Genomic DNA, 25000 nt, shown 5'->3' with positions numbered 1-25000 from the left:
CAAATCGCATCCCTGCTAAGATGATAGTACCTTTAGTAGTGTAACCAAATCACACCCCTGCTAAGATGATAGTACCTCTAGTAGTGTAACCAAATCACACCCCTGCTAAGATGATAGTACCTCTAGTAGTGTAACCAAATCACACCCCTGCTAAGATGATAGTACCTTTAGTAGTGTAACCAAATCGCCTCCCTGCTAAGATGATAGTACCTCGAGTAGCTTAACCAAAGCAGCACCTCTGCTAAGATGATAGTACCTCTAGTAGCGTAACCGAATCGCATCCCTGCTAAGATGATAGTACCTTTAGTAGTGTAACCAAATCGCATCCCTGCTAAGATGATAGTACCTTTAGTAGTGTAACCAAATCTCATCCCTGCTAAGATGATAGTACCTTTAGTAGTGTAACCAAATCACACCCCTGCTAAGATGATAGTACCTCTAGTAGTGTAACCAAATCGCATCCCTGCTAAGATGAGAGTACCTCTAGTAGTGTAACCAAATCACACCCCTGCTAAGATGATAGTACCTCTAGTAGTGTAACCAAATTGCATCCCTGCTAAGATCAGAGTACCTTTAGTAGTGTAACCAAATCGCATCCCTGCTAAGATGATAGTACCTCTAGTAGTGTAACCAAATCACACCCCTGCTAAGATGATAGTACCTCTAGTAGTGTAACCAAATCGCATCCCTGCTAAGATGAGAGTACCTCTAGTAGTGTAACCAAATCGCATCCCTGCTAAGATGATAGTACCTCTAGTAGTGTAACCAAATCGCATCCCTGCTAAGATGATAGTACCTTTAGTAGTGTAACCAAATCGCATCCCTGCTAAGATGAGAGTACCTCTAGTAGTGTAACCAAATCACACCCCTGCTAAGATGATAGTACCTCTAGTAGTGTAACCAAATCACACCCCTGCTAAGATGATAGTACCTTTAGTAATGTAACCAAATCAGACCCCTGCTAAGATGATAGTACCTCTAGTAGTGTAACCAAATCGCATCCCTGCTAAGATGATAGTACCTTTAGTAGTGTAACCAAATCGCATCCCTGCTAAGATGATAGTACCTTTAGTAGTGTAACCAAATCTCATCCCTGCTAAGATGAGAGTACCTCTAGTAGTGTAACCAAATCACACCCCTGCTAAGATGATAGTACCTCTAGTAGCGTAACCAAATCGCACCCCTGCTAAGATGATAGTACCTCTAGTAGCGTAACCAAATCACACCCCTGCTAAGATGATAGTACCTCTAGTAGCGTAACCAAATCGCACCCCTGCTAAGATGATAGTACCTCTAGTAGTGTAACCAAATCGCACCCCTGCTAAGATGATATTACCTTTACTAGTGTAACCAAATCGCATCCCTGCTAAGATGATAGTATCTTTAGTAGTGTAACCGAATCGCATCCCTGCTAAGATGATAGTATCTTTAGTAGTGTAACCAAATCGCATCCCTGCTAAGATGATAGTACCTCTAGTAGTGTAACCGAATCGCATCCCTGCTAAGATGATAGTACCTTTAGTAGTGTAACCAAATCGCACCCCTGCTAAGATGATAGTACCTCTAGTAGCGTAACCAAATCGCACCCCTGCTAAGATGATAGTACCTCTAGTAGCGTAACCAAATCACACCCCTGCTAAGATGATAGTACCTCTAGTAGCGTAACCAAATCGCACCCCTGCTAAGATGATAGTACCTCTAGTAGTGTAACCAAATCGCACCCCTGCTAAGATGATATTACCTTTACTAGTGTAACCAAATCGCATCCCTGCTAAGATGATAGTATCTTTAGTAGTGTAACCAAATCGCACCCCTGCTAAGATGATAGTACCTCTAGTAGTGTAACCAAATCGCACCCCTGCTAAGATGATAGTACCTCTAGTAGTGTAACCAAATCGCATCCCTGCTAAGATGATATTACCTTTAGTAGTGTAACCAAATCGCATCCCTGCTAAGATGATAGTACCTCTAGTAGTGTAACCAAATCACACCCCTGCTAAGATGATAGTACCTTTAGTAATGTAACCAAATCGCATCCCTGCTAAGATGATAGTACCTTTAGTAATGTAACCAGAGCAGAGTTTAACCTGAACTGCACTTATTGCTCTCATCGCACTGTTAGTATTGATCATTCCTTAGGGACTATGCTTGTTTGTTCATGCTATTGTTTTTAATCCCTTATTGTATTCCCACTCACTCTGAATAAGGGGCCGGGCAGCAACTACATGACTATGGCAGGAGCTTGCTGTGTGCTGTCTGTGAGGGTCTTGTCTCATGCTCTGATCCTCTCCCTCCACTCCAGGTCAGTGACGGACCCCCGGGATGGAAAGCGTGTCGCCCTCAAAAAGATGCCCAACGTCTTCCAGAACCTCGTCTCCTGTAAGAGGGTCTTCCGCGAGCTGAAGATGCTGTGCTTCTTCAAACATGATAATGTGAGTGGGTGGACAGCCTCCCACCTCAATGTCAATTCCCTCCCCTCTTTTGATCCCTCCCTCTTTCCTTCTCTTCCACCTGTCACCTCCGAACCTTGTTTCTTCCTCTCTGTCCTTTCCTATTCTCTCTCTCTCTCTGATCCCTCTCACCCTCCGCTCCCTACAGACGTGCCTGACCTCCTCTCCTCTCCACAGGTGCTCTCGGCTCTCGACATCCTACAGCCTCCACACATCGACTACTTTGAGGAAATGTATCCTTAAATGATGACATTGTGGCCAGTCTATGTGGCCTGTATTCATCAAACCCCTTCCTTCCAGTCTCACAATCGTAGGAGTTTAAAACAACCTCTTGCACATATTCCATGCAATTTTTTAAAGCAGCTTTGTTAGCTATCAGTGAGTCTCCCAGGCTGCTGGTTCCTTCCACAGATTAAAGCAGACAGACTTGTCTGCTGTAGATTAAATCTGACCTGGTTGCATTGTTTAGATGGGATGTATTGTGTTGTGTCATTGCTGCTAAATTGTCTCAGCCCGTATGGAGTCAGTCCAGATCCAGTCTGAGACCTGCTGGAGATTGTAGACTCAGATCCAGTCTTATGCTACCTGCTGGAAGGTCCCTATCAGATTTAAAACTCTCTCTCTCTATCACCTATTCCCAGTGAAGTCTATGTCTGGTGGGGTTGTTAAAATGGTGAGATTTTTACTGAGCTGTCTCATTGACATTATTTTGCCTCCAGGAGTGACAGTTGGGCCGTGGGAGGAGACCGGAGGCAAGGAGCTGTGCTTGCTGATTCAGTGGGAGATAGGGATGATCTACTAGCAGGTAGCGTCTACCTCCTTTTCACTCTTATAGGTGGTTGGGGGGTGGTAGTTTGGCTGTTTGTTTACCCACCGCTATCCCCCATATTGGTGCTCATCAGTCGACAGCACTATCAGTTGGAATCTAGTGACTGACTGACTAACTGACTATGGTAGCCTTGGAAAAACGAGTTGAGCCTGCTCCCATTCTGCATGTTCAGGGTGAAGGGAAAGGCACAAGCCTCTCACCGACACCTTTAGTTATCTTTTCCTTGGCGTCTCGGCACTTAACTGCCTAATGGTTTATTTTGGGTGGAGGAGGATGAGGAGGGCGGGATGGAGGGAAGGAGTGTAAAACGTTGACAACGTTGACACGTCCCATTTAGTTTCCTTTCGTATTTCTAATATTTCCTTGATGGGCTGGAATTGGAGGAATGAGGTTTGAGGCTTTCCGAGCTTTCTCGGTAATCTAGCATATCATTTAATCATACAAATTACACTCTGCTCCCCCGTATTGAACTGGCTCCCGGTCACTCCATATGCTCTTATAAGCCCTTCACTACGTTTTTGTATTTCTATTTTAGATCTCTCTAAACCAAGTGGGCTTTCTTTGGTTCTGTCTTGGCAGTCTTTCTAGTGAATTATGAGAGAAAGAATAGAAACAAAACCCACTTTGTCTTTATTAGCTGAGAGATTTATTTACCTCTGTATTTTTTTGACGTTACTCATTCGTCATAGTGATTATTTGCTTTGCTCTTAAATGTGTGACATTCTGCTGCTTTTGGACTCACTTTAAAGCACACAATGGAAGCCCCTAATAAGTGTACTGTATAGCAGCGTTTCTCTGTGTGCTTTTTGATACTAGAATATACAACAACAAGAACGACTGGGATATATGCTGTGCTCTCGCGTGCAACTTCTGCCTTTGAGAGTGTTAGGGGGAGTGGTGGCATATTGAACTCAGGCGGTTTATTTGAATGCAGGCAGGATCCCTATCTTTCTCTCCTCTCTTTTTCTTTCTCTCTCTCCTTTTCTATCGCTCATTCTCTCTCTCTCATGGCATGTTTAGCAAAGCAAGGGAGATGAGGATGTTGGGGAGCTAGGAGGTTTTACCGGGAGTGTTGTCACACACCTTCCCTGGAAACGTTCCCATCTCCACAGACAGCAGGCAGAGAGGCAGGCAGGCAGGGCCCTTGGCAGGAGCAGCAGGACAAAGCTCTGGAGAGCCGGAAGGTAGACCAGGAATAGGCTCTGGAAACAGATATGTCATCTGGATTTTCACTCCCTCTTTTTCTCTCTCTCTCTCTCTCTCTCTGTGTGTGTTTCTCTTTCTCACTTTCTATCTCTCACTCTCTCTTTATCTTCCTGTCTCTCATTTTCTCTGTGTCTCTCTTTCATTCTCTCTCGCTCTCCTTCTCTCACTCTCTCTTACTCTTTCTCCCTATCTCTCTGCGTGTGTCTCTCTTTCTCACTTTCTATCTCTCACTCTCTCTTTATCTTCCTGTCTCTCATTTTCTCTGTGTCTCTCTTTCATTCTCTCTCGCTCTCCTTCTCTCACTCTCTCTTACTCTTTCTCCCTATCTCTCTGCGTGTGTCTCTCTTTCTCACTTTCTATCTCTCTCTCGCTCTCTGTTTCGCTCTCTCTTTCTCATTCTCTCTCTGTGTCCCTTTTTCTTCACTTTCCCTTTGCTGATGTAGATTTGACCGCTATGAATCCAATCACATTGTATATTTCTGTATTTTTCTTTTTTATTCTAGTGAGAAGCGACATTAATGTTTTTGTTTAGTAACGTAACACTAGAGCTATGAATAAATCACAGAGCTTTGTTGGAAGTATGGGTCCTTGGTTAGAGCTTGGAGAGGTAGGACTCAGCTTTCTGTGATGTAACTATCCTGTTCTGTGTATATCCAGGGGGGCACACACACACTAGTCTGCTGCTGCTTGCGTCCTGCAAAGGTGTGTGTGTAGGGGTCAGGGCTCTAAATTAAACATTTTAATTGGTAGCACTGGTGCTCCCAACTTTAAAAAGTTAGGTGCACCACATGAAATTTAGGAGCGCCCAATTATTATATATTTTTTACATTGATTTAGATACAGTTTATATTGGGCCTATATGAATTTGAGTTACTTTTGAAGCACATGTTGTGCCTTAGAAACTAATATGTAATACTGTAAAGAGATTAATTTATTAGAAAAGCAAAATGATTGATACAAATATCTGTCATTAAAAGTAATTTGTGTCATTTCTGGAATATTAGGTTTCAACATGATGTAAAGGCACAATTTCCCTGTGGAGACGGAGACGGGGTAGCTGCATCCCAATATGGTCGAGCGGGTGTGTCCAAAGGAAAGTAGTGGGCGTGGGGAAAGGAGTGGGTTGTTGAATGCTATAGGTTAGACGGTTTTGATTGAGCTGTGTTTATTATTTTCAGTTTCTTACCATGCAACTACCGGTCATTTAGCTACTGTACCGCGAGAGTTTGGACTTCTGTTTTGAAGCCAGAGGATGAGTCGTTTTACACAAACAATTGTACATTTTCAGTTATAAAACTGAAGATAGTTTATTTTTTATTTAAAGTACTGATGATGGGTATACTGTTGCTTCCAGTGTTGAATACATGTTCTTATAGTGACTGTCACTTTGATATTGGCTACTAGGTATCTACTTCCAATGCCGTTGCTGGACAGTAGTGCTTGTCAAGCAGGAGCGAAGGCCACTGTGTGCCAGTGTTGTGATTCATGCCCTCCCCATTGAGTAGTAGACTGTATCAAGGTGACACCTAGATGGTTATCAATATTAGTTATTTATTGTGTAGACTGCTGTTCTACTTTAAATAAAATTGTGTGAGAGAAACAAATGTCCACGTTAGCTACAGCCCGCGACACGACAGTGTGCACTGGTCCCCGGCTTATCGACTCGTCGTCGAGCCCAATCAGCCACACAAAATGTTCTTGAGTGACACCAAATCTGCCCAATTAGCTTATTCGCTTTCCATACACCCACTCCTTTCGACACACCCACTTGCCCATACTCTGGTCATCATATTAGGCTGCAACTACCCATACTTGTTGAGATGTGTACATTGAAAATTGTACACTCTTTAAAAACGTTGGGTTTGTGATGACAACATGCAAGAGACATGTTATTCTTTCATTTCTATGATCATTGATCTCCTGAAGAAGCAATCCCTTTTTCTTTCTTTCTGTGCCCCCAAACGTTTTGCATGACTGATTGGGCTGCACGACGAGTCAATTAGCCAGCGACCAGTGTTGTATTGGCCTGCTTGCCAAGTTACCAAGCTGTTTGCTAGCTAGACAATGAGGTATCATCACTGAACAAAGTGTAAACAACGCGCAAGTAGTTTTAGAATGGCCCACGACATGGTTTATGAATGTAAAATGCAGTCCTGGCGATCCACTATAGGAAAACAGAAATGTTACCCCAGTAATATGGGTCAGATCTTTTGACCTGGTTGGGCTAGAAGCAAGTCATTTTCGCTGGTGCTACAATTCATCTATCTAATATTTTCTCTAGGGCGCTTGGAAACAACAGTACAGCGAAGCCTTATCATTACAACAATTATTATAATTTTTTCCTCGTCGCACAAGTGTTCCCAAAGTACATTTTTCACATGCTTCGTAAACAACAGGGTTAGTCGAACAGGGAAATGCTTATTTACGGCCCTTCCCAACAATGCAGAGACATTTTTAATTTTTAACATTTTTAATATAAAGATAATAAAACAAGGAATAAATAATCAATGAGTAATGATAACTTGGCTATATACAGTTGAAGTCTGAAGTTTACATACACTTAGGTTGGAGTCATTAAAACTCGTTTTTCAACCACTCCACAAATTTCTTGTTAACAAACTATAGTTTTGGCAAGTCAGTTAGGACATCTACAGTTGAAGTCGGAAGTTTACATACACCTTAGCCAAATACATTTAAACTCAGTTTTTCACAATTCCTGACATTTAATCCGAGTAAAAATCCCCTGTTTTAGGTCAGTTAGGATCACCACTGTATTTTAAGAATGTGAAATGTCAGAATAATAGTAGAGAGAATTATATATTTCAGCTTTTATTTCTTTCATCGCATTCCCAGTGGGTCAGAAGTTTACATACACTCAATTAGTATTTGGTAACATTGCCTTTTAAATTGTTTAACTTGGGTCAAATGTTTCGGGTAGCCTTCCACAAGCTTCCCACAATAAGTTGGGTGAATTTTGGCCCATTCCTCCTGACAGAGCTGGTGTAACTGAGTCAGGATTGTAGGCCTCCTTTCTCGCACACACTTTTTCAGTTCTGCCCACAAATTTTCTATAGGATTGAGGTCAGGGCTTTGTGATGGCCAATCCAATACCTTGACTTTGTTGTCCTTAAGCCATTTTGCCAAAACTTTGGAAGTATGCTTGGGGTCATTGTCCATTTGGAAGACCCATTTGCGACCAAGCGTCAACTTCCTGACTGATATCCACATCATTTTACTCCCTCATGATGCCATCTATTTTGTGAAGTGCACCAGTCCCTCCTGCAGCAAAGCACCCCACAACATGATGCTGCCACCACGTGCTTCAAAGTTGGGATGGTGTTCTTCAGCTTGCAAGTCTCCCCTTTTTTCCTCCAAACATAACGATAGTCATTATGACCAAACAGTTATATTTTTGTTTCATCAGACCAGAGGACATTTCTCCAAAAAGTACGAACTTTGTCCCCATGTGCAGTTGCAAACCGTAGTCTGGCTTTTTATGGCGGTTTTCGAGCAGTGGCTTCTTCCTTGTTGAGCGGCCTTCCAGGTTATGACGATGTAGGACTCGTTTTACTGTGGATATAGATACTTTTGTATCTGTTTCCTCCAGCATCTTCACAAGGTCTTTTGCTGTTTTTCTGGGATTGATTTGCACTTTTTGCACCAAAGTACGTTCATCTCTAGGAGACAGAACGCGTCTCCTTCCTGAGTGGTATGACGGCTGCGTGGTCCCATGGTGTTCATACTTGCGTACTATTGTTTGTACAGATGAACGTGGTACCTTCAGGTGTCCATAGAGAAATGGTTTGTCGAGATCAGTGTGTAAGAACTTGACTGGCCTGCACAGAGTCCTGACCTCAACCCCATCGAACACCTTTGGGATAAATTGGAACACAGACTGCAAGCCAGGCCTAATCACCCAACATCAGTTGCCGACCTCACTAATGCTCTTGTGGCTAAATGGAAGCAAGTTCCCACAGCAATGTTCCAAGATCTAGTGGAAAGCCTTTCCAGAAGAGTGGAGGCTGTTTTAGCAGCAAAAGGTGGCCCAACTCCATATTAATGGCCATGATTTTGGAATGATTTGTTCGACGAGCAAATGTCCACATACTTTTGGTAATTTTATGTATGTACATATACAGTAGCAAGAAAAAGTATGTGATCCCTTTGGAATTACCTGGATTTCTACATAAATTGGTCTTGAAATTTGGATCTGATCTTCATCTAAGTCACAAAAATAGACAAACAAAGTGTGCTTAAACTAATAACGCACCAATTATTGTATTGTTCTTGTCTATATTGACTACATCATTTAAACATTCACAGTGTAGGTTGGAATATGTATGTGAACCCCTAGGTTAATGACTTCTCCAAAAGCTAATTGGAGCCAGGAGTCAGCTAACCTGGAGTCTAATCAATCAGACGAGATTGGAGAGATGTTGGTTAGAATTGCCCTGCTTTATACAAAACACTCACAACATTTGAGTTTGCTATTCACAAGAAGCATTTCCTGATGTGAACCATGCCTCAAACAAAAGAGATCTCAGAAGACATAGAATTATGATTTGTTGACTTGCATAAAGCCGGAAATGGTTACAAAAGTATCTCTAAAAGCCTTGATGTTCGTCAGTTCACGGTAAGACAAATTGTCTATGAATGGAGAAAGTTCAGCACTGTTGCTACTCTCGCTAGGAGTGGCCATCTTGAAAAGATGACAGTAAGAGCACAGCTCAGAATGCTCAGTGAGGTTGAGAAGAATCCAGGAGTGTCAGCTAAAGACTAACAGAAATCTCTAGAACATGCTAACATCTCTGTTGACGAGTCTAAAATACATAAAACAATAAACAAGAATGGTGTTCATGGGAGAACACTACGGAAGAAGGAAGAAGCCACTGCTGTCCAAAAAAAAAAAACATTGCTTCACGTTTGAAGTTCGCAAAAGAGCACCTGGATGTTCCACAGCGCTACTGGCAAAATATTCTGTGAACAGATTAAATTAAAGTTGAGTTGTTTGGAAGGAACACACAACACTATGTGTGGAGAAAAAAAGGCACAGCACACCAACATCAAAACCGTATCCCAACTATAAAGTAAGGTGGAGGGAGCATCATGGTTTGGGGATGCTTTGCTGCCTCAGGGCCTGGACAGCTTGCTATCATCAACGGAAAAACGAATTCCCATGTTTATCAAGACATTTTGCAGGAGAATGTAAGACTATCTGTCCGCCAATTGAAGCTCAACAGCAGTTCGGTGATGCAACAGGACAATGACCCAAAACACAGAAGTAAATCAACAGAATGGCTTCAACAGAAGAAAATATGCCTTCTGGAGTGGCCCAGTCAGAGTCCTGACCTCAACCCGATTGAGATGCTGTGGGATGACCTCAAGAGAGAGGTTCACACCAGACATTCCAAGAATATTGTTGAACTGAAACAGTTTTGTAAAGAGGAATGGTCCAAAATTCTTCCAGTCCATTGTGCAGGTCTTGTCCACAGCTACAGAAAACATTTGGTTGAGGTTATTGCTGCCAAAGGTGGGTCAACCAGTTAAGTCCAAGGGTTCACATACTTTTTCCACCCTGCACTGTGAATGTTTACATGGTGTGTTCAATAAAGACATGAAAACGTATAATTGTTTGTGTGTTATTAGTTTAAGCAGACTGTCTTTGTCTATTGTTGTGACCTAGATGAAGATCAGATCAAATTGTATGACTAATTTATGCAGAAATCCAGGTAATTCCAAAGGGTTCACATACTTTTTCTTGCCACTGTAGGTAGGGGTTAAGTGACTATGCAACAAGATAAATAATAGGCAGTAGAAGCAGCATATGTGACGAGTCAAAAGAGTTAGTGCAAAGGGGGATCAATGCAGATAATCCGGGTAGCTATTTGGTTAACTATTTAGCATTCTTATGGCGTTGGGCTAGAAGCTGTTCACAGTCCTGTTGGTTCCAGACTTGGTGCATCGGTACTGGTTGCCGTGTGGTTTCAGAGACAACAGTCTATGACTTTGGTGGCTGGAGTCTTTCACAATTTTTAGGGCCTTCCTCTGACACCGCCTGGTATAGAGGTCCTGGATGGCAGAGAGCTCAGCCCCATTGATGTACTGGGCTGTACGGACTACCCTCTGTAGTTCCTTGGGGTCAGATGCCAAGCGGTTGCCATACCAAGCGCTGATGCAGCCAGTCAAGATGCTCTCAATGGTGCAACCTTTTGGGGATGAGGGCCCATGCCAAATCTTTTGGGGATGATGGCCCATGCCAAATCTTTTCAGCCTCTTGAGGGGGAAGAGGAGTTGATGTGCCTTCTTCACGACTGTGTTGGTGTGTGTATGGGGGGAGGTGGGGGAGGGGTTTATTGGGATCCCCATTAGCCGATGGCGACAGCTAGTCTTCTTGGGGTGCAACACATAACAAGAAAAACATTAAACAAAAATATTTTACAATTTACATATTTGAAAAAACATTAACATAGACATTACAACTAGGTCAAATCAAATGTTATTTGTCACATACACATGGTTAGCAGATGTCAATGCGATTGTAGCAAAATGCTTGTGCTTCTAGTTCAGTGCAGTAAGATCTAATAAGTAATCTAACAATCCCCCAACAACTACCTAATGCACACACATCTAAAAGGGGTGAATGAGAATATGTACATATAAATATATGGATGAGCGATGGCCGAGCGGCATAGGCAAGGTGCAATAGATGGTTTAAAATACAGTATATACATATGAGATGAGTAATGTAAGATATGTAAACATTATTAAAAGTGGCATTATTTAAAGTGGCATTGTTTAAAGTGACTAGTGATCCATTTGTTAAAGTGGCCAGTGATTGGGTCTCCATGTAGGCAGCAGCCTCTGAGTTAGTAATTGCTGTTTAGCAGTCTGTTGGCCTTGAGATGGAAGCTGTTCTTCAGTCTCTCGGTCCCAGGTTTGTTGCACCTGTACTGACCTCGCCTTCTGGATGGTAGCTGTGTGAACAGGCAGTGGCTCAGGTGGTTGTTGTCTTTGATGATATTTTTTGTCCTTGGTGTCATGCTGGGCAGGTAGTTTGCCCCCGGTGATGCGTTGTGCAGACCACACCACCCTCTGGAGAGCCTTGTGGTTGAGGGCGGAGCAGTTGCCGTACCAGGCTCTGATACAGCCCGACAGGATGCTCTCGATTGTGAATCTGTAAAAGTTAGTCAGGATTTTGGGTGACAAGCCGAATTTCTTCACCCTCCTGAGGTTGAGAGGCGCTGTTGCGCCTTCTTCACCACACTGTCTATGTGGGTGGACCATTTCAGTTTGCCGTTGATGTGTACGCCGAGGAACTTAAAACTTTCCATTATCTCCACTGCTGTCCCTTTGATGTGGATAGGGGGTGCTCCCTCTGCTGTTTCCTGAAGTCCACGATCATCTCCTTTGTTTTGTTGATGTTGAGTGAGAGGTTGTTTCCTGACACCACACTTCGAGTGCCCACACCTCCTCCCTGTAGGCTGTCTCGTCATTGTTGGTAATCAAGCCCACTACTGTTGTGTCGTCTGCAAACTTGATGAATGAGTTGGAGGCGTGGATGGCCACGCAGTCGTGGGTGAACAGGGATTACAGGAGGGGGCTGAGCACGCACCCTTGTGGAGACCCAGTGTTGAGAGTCAGCGAAGTGGAGATGTTGTTTCCTACCTTCACCACCTGGGGGCGGCCTGTCAGAAAGTCCAGGACCCAATTGCACAGGGCGGGGTTGAGGCCCAGGGCCTCCAGCTTGAGGATGAGCTTGGAGGGTACTATGGTGTTGAATGCTGAGCTGTAGTCAATGAACAGCATTCTTACATAGGTACTCATTCAACTGAGACTGCTCTTCTCTGTGTCACGGAGGCGCTCCGCACTGCTAAAGCTAACTCTCTCTCCTCTGCTCTCATCCTTCTAGACCTATCGGCTGCCTTTGATACTGTGAACCATCAGATCCTCCTCTCCACCCTCTCCGAGCTGGGCATCTCCGGCGCGGCCCACGCTTGGATTGCGTCCTACCTGACAGGTCGCTCCTACCAGGTGGCGTGGCGAGAATCTGTCTCCGCACCACGTGCTCTCACCACTGGTGTCCCCCAGGGCTCTGTTCTAGGCCCTCTCCTATTCTCGCTATACACCAAGTCACTTGGCTCTGTCATATCCTCACATGGTCTCTCCTATCATTGCTATGCAGACGACACACAATTAATCTTCTCCTTTCCCCCCTCTGATAACCAGGTGGTGAATCGCATCTCTGCATGTCTGGCAGACATATCAGTGTGGATGACGGATCACCACCTCAAGCTGAACCTCGGCAAGACGGAGCTGCTCTTCCTCCCGGGGAAGGACTGCCCGTTCCATGATCTCGCCATCACGGTTGACAACTCCATTGTGTCCTCCTCCCAGAGTGCTAAGAACCTTGGCGTGATCCTGGACAACACCCTGTCGTTCTCAACTAACATCAAGGCGGTGACCCGTTCCTGTAGGTTCATGCTCTACAACATTCGCAGAGTACGACCCTGCCTCACGCAGGAAGCGGCGCAGGTCCTAATCCAGGCACTTGTCATCTCCCGTCTGGATTACTGCAACTCGCTGTTGGCTGGGCTCCCTGCCTGTGCCATTAAACCCCTACAACTCATCCAGAACGCCGCAGCCCGTCTGGTGTTCAACTTTCCCAAGTTCTCTCACGTCACCCCGCTCCTCCGCTCTCTCCACTGGCTTCCAGTTGAAGCTCGCATCCGCTACAAGACCATGGTGCTTGCCTACGGAGCTGTGAGGGGAACGGCACCTCCGTACCTTCAGGCTCTGATCAGGCCCTACACCCAAACAAGGGCACTGCGTTCATCCACCTCTGGCCTGCTTGCCTCCCTACCTCTGAGGAAGTACAGTTCCCGCTCAGCCCAGTCAAAACTGTTCGCTGCTCTGGCACCCCAATGGTGGAACAAACTCCCTCACGACGCCAGGTCAGCGGAGTCAATCACCACCTTCCGGAGACACCTGAAACCCCACCTCTTTAAGGAATACCTAGGATAGGATAAAGTAATCCTTCTAACCCCCCCCCCCCTTAAAAGAGTTAGATGCACTATTGTAAAGTGGTTGTTCCACTGGATATCATAAGGTGAATGCACCAATTTGTAAGTCGCTCTGGATAAGAGCGTCTGCTAAATGACTTAAATGTAAATGTAATGTAAATGTATTCCAGATGTATTCCAGATTGTCCAGATGGGATAAGGCAGTGTGCAGTGTGATGGCGATTTGTACATCGTTTGTGGTATGCGGTATGCAAACTGAAGTGGGTCTAGGGTGGCCGGTAAGGTGGAGGTGATATGATCCTTGACTAGTCTCTCAAAGCTCTTCATGATGACAGAAGTGAGTATTACGGGGCGGTAGTCATTTAGTTCAGTTATCTTTGCCTTTTGGGTACAGGAACAATGGTGGCCATCTTGAAGCATGTGGGGACAGCAGACTGGGATAAGGAGCAATTGAATATGTCTGTAAACACACCAGCCAGCTGGTCTGTGCATGTTCTGAGGATGCGGCTAGGGATGCTATCTGGGTCAGCAGCCTTGCAAGGGTTAACACATTTAAATGTTTTACTCACGTCGGCCACAGAGAAGGAGAGGGGGGGTGCAGTTCTTGTTAGTGGGCCGCGACGGTGGCACTGTATTCTCCTCAAATCGGGCAAAGGAGGTGTTTAGTTTGTCTGGAAGCATGACGTCGGTGTCCGTGACGTGGTTGGTTTTCTTTTTGTAGTCCGTGATTTCTTGTAGACCCTGCCACATACAGTACGTCTCGTATCTGAGCCGTTGAATTGCGACTCCACTTTGTCCCTGTACCAGCATTTCGCTTGTTTGCTTGCCTTACGGAGGGAATAACTACACTGTTTAGATTCAGCCATATTCCCAGACCTCTTTCCATGGTTAAATGCGGTGGTTCGCACTTTCAGTTTTGCGCGAATGCCGCCATCCATCCACGGTTTCTGGTTAGGGTAGGTTTTAATAGTCACAGTGGGTACAACATCTCCAATGCACTTCCTTATAAATTCACTCACCGAGTCAGCGTATAGGTCGATGTTATTCTCGGAGACTGACCGGAACATATCCCAGTCCGTTTGATCAAAACCATCTTGAAGTGTGGATTCCGATTGGCCAGCGTTGAATGGTTCTTGTCACTGGTACATCCTGTTTGAGTTTCTGCCTATTAGACGGTAGGAGCAAGATGGCGTCATGGTCGGATTTGCCGAAGGGAGGGCGGGGGAGGACTTTGTATGCATCGCGGAAGTTAGAGTAGCAGTGATCGAGTGTATTACCCCCGCGTGTAGTGTAATCAATATGCTGATAGAATTTAGATAGCCATGTTCTCAAATTTGCTTTGTTAAAATCCCCAGCTACAATAAATGCAGCCTCAGGATATATGGTTTCCAGTTTACATAGAGTTCAGTTAAGTTCCTTGTGTGCCAGCTTGGTGTCTGCTTGAGGGGGAATGTACACCGCTGTGACGATAACTGACGAGAATTCTCTTGGAAGGTAATATGGCCGGCATTTGATTGTAAGGAATTCTAGGTCGGGTGAGCAGAAGGACTTGAGTTCCTGTATGTTGTTATGATTACACCATGAGTCGTTATTCATGAAGCATACACCCCCGCCCTTCCTCTTCCCAGAGAGGTGTTTATCTCTGACGGCGCGATGCATTGAGAAGCCCAGTGGCTGAACCGATCCTGACAACATATCCAGAGAGAGCCATGTTTCCGTAAAACAGAGAATGTTACAATCTCTGATGTCTCTCTGGAAGGCAACCCTTGCTCGAATTTCGTCTACCTTGTTGTCAAGAGACTGGACATTGGTGAGTAGTATACTCGGGAGCGGTGGGCAATGTGCACGTCTACGGAGCCTGACCAGGAGGCCGCTCCATCTGCCCCTTAGATCCATTGTCCTGGGTGGTGGTTCAAACAGATGATCCGCTTCGGGAAAGTCGTATTCCTGGTCGTAATGTTGGTAAGTTGACGTCGCTTTTATATCCAATAGTTCTTCCCGGCTGTATGTAATTAGACTTAATAGCTCCTGGGGTAACAATGTAAGAAATAATACAGAAAAAAATAAAATACTGCAAGTTTCCTAAGGACTCGAAGCAAGGCGACCATCTCTGTCAGCACCATCTTTTGAAGGTCAGATAGGGGAGAGGCATTGTATTGTGAGGTGCTGTTTTATTAGTGTTTTAAAGCTTATTTTGCTGTTTGCCAGAGTAATTTCAGATGGAATCAAGTTTAATGTGATCATGGCTCTGTATAATACTGTGCGTTGCCTTGAATTTGGGGACTGTGAAGAGACTCCTGGTGGGGTAAGTATGTATTTTAGAGCTATATGTAAGTTGATTATTCAAACAATTTGGACATGTCAGTACAATAATATTTCTCACAAAAACAAGAATTGATTAGTTCTGTATGTGCAGCTCTGTTTTGAGCCAGCTGCAGCTTAAAAAAACAAAAACGCAGAACATATTTCTTTTATAACAGACATACCCTCCCCATCTTCACAACAACTTTGTCAATATTACTTGACCATGATAATTGACCATCCAATGTTATACCTAGGATTTTAGCTTCCTCAACTTACTCAATGGTCACACCATTTCTACACATCTCCAGTTGAGGTTTAGGTGTTAGAGAATGTTTTGAACCAAATACATTGCTTTTAGATTTAGTTATATTTAAGAGCAGTTCTGAAACTGACTGTAACTCCTTATTTAGAATTTCAGAGCTCACTGGCTTTGGGTGCTGACATGTAGAGTGTGGAATGATCCGCATACATAGTCATTCTACACTGAACAAAAATATAAACACAACATGCAACAATTTCAAAGATTTTATACTTTGGTATTTGTTATGATAGCAACGTATGCTAAAGCTGGTACTCAACGCAGTTCCAGCCAGCACAGCTCGCAGACTGTCATGGAAACCTGGCTAGCTTTATAGCTAGCAGCTAGGCTAACTGCTTCGCCAAGCAGCAGCTCTTCAGACTTTAGGTGTTGGCAGTATCCTAGGACAGATTGTAGTGGTCCCAGCAACTGAGCATAACCACATCACAAGATTTAAATTAAACAGGTAGGTTAGTAAATGTTTTTTTTCTTCCAAGAAAACACTTTTTCAGAAACTTTCAAAAACAAACCAAGCTCTCTAGTTTCACGTTCAGCATGCAGCGCGCTCTGATGACGTTGTACATATGCTTAGTGATGTGGACACGAGGAACTTGAAGCTCTCGACCCGCTCCACTACAGCCCTGTCGATGGGGGCGTGCTCGGCCCTCCGTTTCCTGTAGTCCACGATCAGCTCCTTTGTCTTGCTGACGTTGTGGGAAAGGTTCATGTCCTGGCCCCACACTGCCAGGTCACTGACCTCTTCCCTAAAGGCTGTCTCATCGTCATTGGTGATCAGGCCTACCACCATCGTCTTGTCAGCAAATAGCAAAATATTTAGTTGCATATGCAACCAAATTGGTTTGTAGTTTAGAGCCCTGGTAGGGGTTGAGGCCTGTAGCTCTGCTAACTTGTGATCATTTCCTCTGTGGGGTTTGGTGTGCATGCTTTTTTTCTCTGTACTTTTGTAGGTACACCCCCTCATCTCATTCTCCAGCCTGGTTAACAAGGTTAACATGCGTCCAGAATGTATTTTACCACCTACCAACACCCTTACTTGTCCCGGCTAAAAACTACTTCACGCTCTCATCTCACCATCTTTGTTCAGAGGTCAACTTTACGGTCTTCCACTAAGGGTTATCTCCAGAGTTATCTGAGCCAACGTGTCTCCACTTGACCCCAGTCTTTATCTTTACCATGGCAGTCCTTGACTATGTTCATTACCTCACACACACACACACACACACACACACACACACACACACACACACACACACACACACACACACACACACACACACACACACACACACACATACACACATACATACATACATCATGGAAGGCTAGTGAATTACTGACACAGCAACAGGCTATTTATAGACTTCAACGTGACATGGCATGGGGCTATCACAACCTGCCAAGAAAACGAGAGAGTGAGAGAGCACGTTCAGGGCAACCACATGCCTGCCTGCTTTACAGGAGTCTGTTATGGAGAGTTTCACATTGTCAGGAAACTTGGACTTGGCTATTGAATCTAATCCCCAGACTTATGTTTGGTTGACCACTGCTGTTTCTATTTTCTAGAATTCCTCGAAATACCCCTCTGAAAATGTATATTATCCTGTCTACGTATGTCTTACGGAAATACGTAGTCTGGAAATGGGTGGCTAATCTGAATAGGCTCTGTAGCTCAGAGTAGTGTGGTGTGTTAGACTGAGGTCTGACTGCATCTATGTGTCAGATATATAGTGAGTCATTTGCTGTTCCGGAAGTGACTGTACCTATTTTCGTATAAAGGTCTCTGCTGAAGTTGCTTGCGTGCATCTATGAATGAGAGAGAGCGAGAGGTCTGACACACCCCTTCTGTCCTTTGTGTGCGCGCGTGTGTTTATTAAGCACCCACGGCAGAGTACTGTAGGCTGGTGTAGGCTCCGTCTTGGTCTGCTCTGTCAGAACAGGAATATGAATGTGATCTCCACAGATCTACACGCTGGTTATTATGTAGAAGGGTGTTTTTAATCAGGTAGCATATTAGAGTGAATACACTCTTCTATCCAAACACACAGTTAGACCTGCGTAGCCTGGTAATAATTAAACTGCTCCTGACACAGGAAGACATGATTACAGCCTAATGCACTACACCAAGGAAGAAGGGAGGGAGGGAGGGACACTCACAGGCAATTAGATTAAATGTAAATATGGATTTAGGAAGACGTTTCAGGTGCTTCATTACATTACTTCTATTGCTCATGGTCGATATTATGAAATGGATGGACGTGCTTGGATTTTCATCACGAAACAAAATGACTCATCCCAATGCACAGCGCCATACAGTAGGAGGATGTGTCGTGTTCTGCTACAATATGACCTTTAATGGAGGGGGGTTCTCATCTTCCTCTGTCATTTAAACAGGGGAAACCCGAAGAGGTCTGAAAATGTCTCTTAGGTTTCCCCTTACCTCGCCTTGCCAACATGTGTTTACATTAGTACTTTGCCTCTTCCCTCCCTCGCCTCTCTTCTGTGGGTTAGTCATACAGGGAGGGGGAGGGGTGACACCCTGACATACAGCAGACCCCAGGTGCCTCTCTGCCACTTCCCACTTCTCGAATGCGTTGGTTGGCATAGTAACAGGTAACCAGAGCCCTCTGGGAGTGTGTTCTGCGCCAGGTCACATGGTTAAAAGGGGAAGGATTGCTCACAGGTGGCCAGGCCAGGGATGCCATAGCCTACACAGACTAACCCAACTAGTCTATACACACAATAATACTGGTGCTTCAGTGTAGAAGTATATAACTAGCTACCTCAGTTCACAGGCACCTACCCTTTATATATAGTTGAAGTCGGAAGTTTACATACACTTAGGTTGGAGTCATTAAAACTCGTTTTTCAACCACTCCACAAATTTCTTGTTAGCAAACTATAGTTTTGGTAAGTCGTTTAGGACATCTACTGTGTGCATGACACAAGTCATTTTTCCAAAAATTGTTTACAGAGAGAATATTTCGCTTATAATTCACTGGTACACAATTCTAGTGGGTCAGAAGTTTACAAACACTAAGTTGACTGTCCCTTTTAACAGCTTGGAAAATTCCAGAAAATGATGTCATTGCTTTAGAAGCTTCTGATAGGCTAATTGACATAATTTGAGTCAATTGGAGGTGTACCTGTGGATGTATTTCAAGGCCTACCTTCAAACTCTGTGCCTCTTTGCTTGACATCATGGGAAAATCAAAAGAAATCAGCCAAGACCTCAGAAAATAAATTGTAGACCTCCACAAGTCTGGTTCATCCTTGAGAGCAATTTCCAAACACCTGAAGGTACCACGTTCATCTGTACAAACAATAGTACGCAAGTATAAACACCATGGGACCACGCAGCCGTCATACTGCTCAGGAAGGAGACGCATTCTGTCTCCTAGAGATGAACGTACTTTGGTGCGAAAAGTGTAAATCAATCCCAGAACAACAGCAAAGGACCTTGTGAAGATGCTGGAGGAAACGGGTAAAACAGGTAATGGAGTGGCCATCACAAAGCCTGACATCAATCCTATTGAAAATTTGTGGGCAGAACTGAAAAAACGTGTGCGAGCAAGGAGGCCTAAAAACCTGACTCAGTTACACCAGCTCTGTCAGGAGGAATGGGCCAAAATTCACCCAACTTATTGTGGGAAGCTTGTGGAAGGCTACCCAAAACGTTTGACCCAAGTTAAGCAATTTAAAAGCAATGCTACCAAATACTAATTGAGTGTATGTAAACTTCTGATCCACTGGGAATGTGATGAAAGAAATAAAAGCTGAAATAAATCATTCTCTCTACTATTATTCTGACATTTCACATTCTTAAAATAAAGTGGTGATCCTAACTGACCTAAGACGGCATTTTTACGAGGATTAAATGTCAGGAATTGTGAAAAACTGAGTTTACATGTATTTGGCTATGGTGTATGTAAACATCTGATTTCAACTGTATGTTGCCCTCTCCATGTAAGGAGTGACGCTGGAGAGGAGAAGCAGGTACGGGGAGTCAAACATTTAATAGGGAACAGACATAGAACAAGACAGGAACAGCGTCAGAACACGGATAACACGGACATATGACAATCAATCCCGAAGCAGGGAACAGAGCTTGGGAACAGACAGATATAGGGAAAGTAATGACACAAGTAATTGAGTCCACGTGAGTCCAATGATCGCTGACACGTGTGACGGGGGAAGGCAGGTGTGTGTACTGATGGTGGCTTGAGTGCGTAATGCTGGGGATCCTGGAGCCCTCGAGCACCAGGGGGAGGAAGAGCAGGAGCAGGCGTGACACTCCATGCTTGTTGTAAAATGGAGTAGCAGAAACTGATCCCCAGTTTCCCACCCATTCCTCTTCTCATACTGTAGGTTACTCTGCTCCATCCCCATCACTCCTCTGAATGACTAGAGGTGTCCAGAGCCCCAGTGGCTGGTGTTCTGTCTCTCTCTCTCACTATCAATCAGGGCATGCCTTTGTACCCGGAAAGAGATAGAGCCTTGTTATTGTCACCACAGCAGCACAGCAGAGAGAGAGTCAACCACCACCGAGCGAACATGGGCCACAGAGGAAAGAGTGTAGTTTGCATTTCAGCGGAGCAATCAAGCATGCAGATGATTTGCGTGAGGATAATTATACAGTATTAGAGACAGGACAAAAGTAATCTGTTCCCTGCCCTGTCACTGATACAATTTAGGGAATTGTTCATCTGTGCTTTGTTGGGTTGTTTCCTGACAATTTGGCAAACTCCAATTGGCAATGATGAGTTGGTTCAAACATGAATTGTCAGACTACTTTACCTGTTGCGTGGGATTTAAGAACTATTATTGAAAATAAATGTTGTCATTATTAGTCATTGTCACTTTGAGATGACATGGATGCATAGCTAAATATAATTTGCTCCCACATGGGGTGTCCTTCCCCCGTGGTGTGTCATGGCGTGGCTCTAAATTTAGACCACTTTAACAAAATATGAATGATTAATAAATGTTTAAGGCTATACCCTGCATGTCTGTTGCTGAAGAAGCCATACACTATTTATAATGGAGAGTGAGAGTATATACTGTCGGTGAGACGCCGGGTGGTAATTAAGCATTTAGTTTTATCAAGCAGAAAGGAAGGATCTGGAGCTGTGCCCAGGCCAGATAGATGGATCCTTGGCCCCTGGGCCTCATGTTCTCCACTGTGGTGTGGCAGGTTGGCACTTCTCTTCTACATGTGTCATAGACGCTAGCAGAGAGGGGATAGGGTAGAGGTATGCAAGGGAGAAGCCTTGTGATAGAGAGGGAGTGTGTGAGGCAAGGGAGAGGCCTTGTGATAGAGAGGGAGTGTGTGAGGCAAGGGAGAGGCCTTGTGATAGAGAGAGGGAGGGAGTGTTAGGAAGAGGTGTTACTGTTAAAGGAAGGAGTGTTTAAGTGAGAGCCTTGTGATGGAGAGAGGGAGGGAGTGTGTGAGGCAAGTGATAAAATACAGAGGGAGCGAGGGGTGAAGGGTAAAGGCACATACAGTTGAAGTCGGAAGTTTACATGCACTTAGGTTGGAGTCATTAAAACTAGTTTTTCAACCACTCCACAGATTTCTTGTTAACAAACTATAGTTTTGGCAAGTCGGTTAGGGCATCTACTTTGTGCATGACACAAGTCATTTTTCCAACAATTGTTTGCAGACAGATCATTTCACTTATAATTCACTGGTTCACAATTCCAGTGGGTCAGAAGTATACATACACTAAGTTGACTGTGCCTTTAAACATCTTGGAAAATTCCCCAAAATGATGTCATGGCTTTAGAAGCTTCTAATAGGCTAATTGACATCATTTGATTCAATTGGAGGTGTACCTGTGGATGTATTTCAAGGCCTACCTTCAAACTCAGTGCCTCTTTGCTTGACAACATGGGAAAATCAAAAGAAATCATCTAAGACCTCAGAAAATAAATTGTAGACCTCCATATGTCTGGTTCATCCTTGGGAGCAATTTCCAAATGCCTAAAGGTACCACGTTCATCTGTACAAACAATAGTTTGCAAGTATAAACAGAATGGGACCACGCAGCCATCATACCACTCGGGAAGGAGACGTGTTCTGTCTCCTAGAGATGAACGTACTTTGGTGCGAAAAGTGCAAATCAATCCCAGAACAACAGCAAAGGACCTTGTGAAGATGCTGGAGGAAACAGGTACAAAAGTATCAATAGCCACAGTAAAACGAGTCCTATATCAACATAAGCTAAAAGGTTTTTCAGCAAGGAAGAAGTCACTGCCCCAAACCGCCTTAAAAAAAGCAAGACTACGGTTTGCAACTGCACATGGGGACAAAGTTCGTACTTTTTGGAGAAATGTTCTCTGGTCTGATGAAACAAAAATAGAACTGTTTGGCCATAATGACCATCGTTATGTTTGGAGGAAAAAGGGGGAGGCTTGCAAGCTGAAGAACACCTTTTCAACCTTGAAGCACGGGGGTGGCAGCATCATGTTGTGGGGGTGCTTTGCTGCAGGAGGGACTGGTGCACTTCACAAAATAGATTGCATCACGAGGAGTAAAATTATGTGGATATATTGAAGCAACATCTAAAGACATCAGTCAGGAAGTTGAAGCTTGGTCGCAAATGGGTCTTCCAAATGGACAATGACCCCAAGCATACTTCCAAAGTTGTGGCAAAATGGCTTAAGGACAACAAAATCAAGGTATTGGAGTGGCCATCACAAAGCCCTGACCTCAGTCCTATAGAAAATCTGTGGGCAGATCTGAAAAAGCATGTGCGAGCAAGGAGGCCTACAAACCTGACTCAGTTACACCAGCTCTGTCAGGAGGAATGGGCCAAAATTCACCCAACTTATTGTGGGAAGCTTGTGGAAGGCTACCCGAAACATTTGACCCAAGTTAAACAATTTAAAAGGCAATGTTACCAAATACTAATTGAGTGTATGTAAACTTCTGAGCCACTGGGAATGTGATGAAATAAATAAAAGCTGAAATAAATCATTCTCTCTACTATTATTCTGACATTTCACATTCTTAAAATAAAGTGGTGATTCTAACCGACCTAAAACAGGGAATTATTACTAGGATTAAATGTCAGGAATTATGAAAAACTAAGTTTACATGTATTTGGCTAAGGTGTATGTAAACTTCCGACTTCAACTGTATATCTAGTAATGTGTCTGTGTACATCTGTAATGTCTATGTTAATGTTTTTAAATGTATGTAAATTGAGAAGCATTTTTGTCTGTAATGTCTTGTTCATTATGTCGGTTCCCAGGAAGACACGCTGTCGCTATTGCCATCGGTTAATAAAAAATAAAAAAGGGCTGTTAAAGAGGGAGAGTTGTTGAGCAGCTGACATGGGAGGGGTTATTTGTTAGGAGGCAAGGACCCAACGGAGCACAAGGCACCCAGTGTCCTCAGCCCCCTCCAGCTGGCTGCGGATGTGTGTGAGTGTGTTTCAGGCTTGTGTGTGTGTGTGGCCTCAACCTTCCTCCACTGGTGTGGTGTGGCCTCAACCTTCCTCCACTGGTGTGGTGTGGCCTCAACCTTCCTCCACTGGTGTGGTGTGGCCTCAACCTTCCTCCACTGGTGTGGTGTGGCCTCAACCTTCCTCCACTGGTGTGGTGTGGCCTCAACCTTCCTCCACTGGTGTGGTGTGGCCTCAATCTTCTTCCACTGGTGTGGTGTGGCCTCAACCTTCCTCCACTGGTGTGGTGTGGCCTCAACCTTCCTCCATTGGTGTGGTGTGTCCTCAACCTTCCTCCATTGGTGTGGCCTCAAGCTTCCTCCACTGGTGTGGTGTGGCCTCAACCTTCCTCCATTGGTGTGGCGTGTCCTCAACCTTCTTCCACTGGTATGGTGTGACCTCAACCTTCCTCCACTGGTGTGGTGTGACCTCAACCTTCTTCCACTGGTGTGGTGTGACCTCAACCTTCTTCCACTGGTGTGGTGTGACCTCAACCTTCTTCCACTGGTGTGGTGTGACCTCAACCTTCTTCCACTGGTGTGGTGTGACCTCAACCTTCTTCCGCTGGTGTGGTGTGGCCTCAACCTTCTTCCACTGGTGTGGTGTTACCTCAACCTTCCTCCACTGGTGTGGTGTGACCTCAACCTTCTTCCACTGGTGTGGTGTGGCCTCAACCTTCTTCCACTGGTGTGGTGTGGCCTCAACCTTCTTCCACTGGTGTGGTGTTACCTCAACCTTCCTCCACTGGTGTGGTGTGACCTCAACCTTCTTCCACTGGTGTGGTGTGGCCTCAACCTTCTTCCGCTGGTGTGGTGTGGCCCCAACCTTCTTCCACTGGTGTGGTGTGACCTCAACCTTCCTCTACTGGTGCAGTGTGGTGTGGCCTAAACCTTCCTCCACTGGTGTGGTGTGGCCTAAACCTTCATCTACTGGTGTGGTGTGGTGTGGCCCTAACCTTCCTCTACTGGTGTGGTGTGACCTCAACCTTCCTCTACTGGTGCAGTGTGGTGTGGCCTAAACCTTCCTCCACTGGTGTGGTGTGGCCTAAACCTTCATCTACTGGTGTGGTGTGGTGTGGCCCTAACCTTCCATTACTGGTGTGGTGTGGTGTGGCCTTAACCTTCCTCCACTGGTAAAGTGTGGTGTGGACTTAACCTCCCTACACTGGTGTGGTGTGGCGGTAACCTTCCTCCATTAGTGTGGCGTGGCCTCGGTGTGGTGTGGCCTCAAACTTCCTCCACTGGTGTGGTGTGGCCTCAACCTTCTTCCACTGGTGTGGTGTGGCCTCAACCTTACTCTGCTGGTGTGGTGTGTCCTCACCCTTCCTTCACTGGTGTGGTGTGGCCTCACCCTTCCTTCACTGGTGTGGTGTGGCCTCAACCTTCCTCCACTGGTGTGGTGTGGCCTCAACCTTCCTCCACTGGTGT

General features: G+C 44.8%; 1 protein-coding gene across 1 annotated transcript in view; it reads left to right on the top strand.

The window, feature by feature from the left end:
* Window positions 1-25000, top strand: part of LOC139548196 (serine/threonine-protein kinase NLK-like) — a 168632-nt gene that overhangs the window by 76413 nt on the left and 67219 nt on the right. The window contains exons 2-3 of the mRNA XM_071357700.1: window positions 2303-2432; window positions 2628-2683. Of these exons, the coding sequence (XP_071213801.1) occupies window positions 2303-2432; window positions 2628-2683 (186 nt within the window). The remainder of the gene's footprint in view (window positions 1-2302; window positions 2433-2627; window positions 2684-25000) is intronic.

The sequence above is a fragment of the Salvelinus alpinus genome, chromosome 21, assembly GCF_045679555.1.
Source record: "Salvelinus alpinus chromosome 21, SLU_Salpinus.1, whole genome shotgun sequence".
Taxonomy (NCBI): Eukaryota; Metazoa; Chordata; class Actinopteri; order Salmoniformes; family Salmonidae; genus Salvelinus; species Salvelinus alpinus.
Note: the sequence above shows the minus strand (reverse complement) of the source record. Positions and strands in the feature narration are given on the sequence as shown.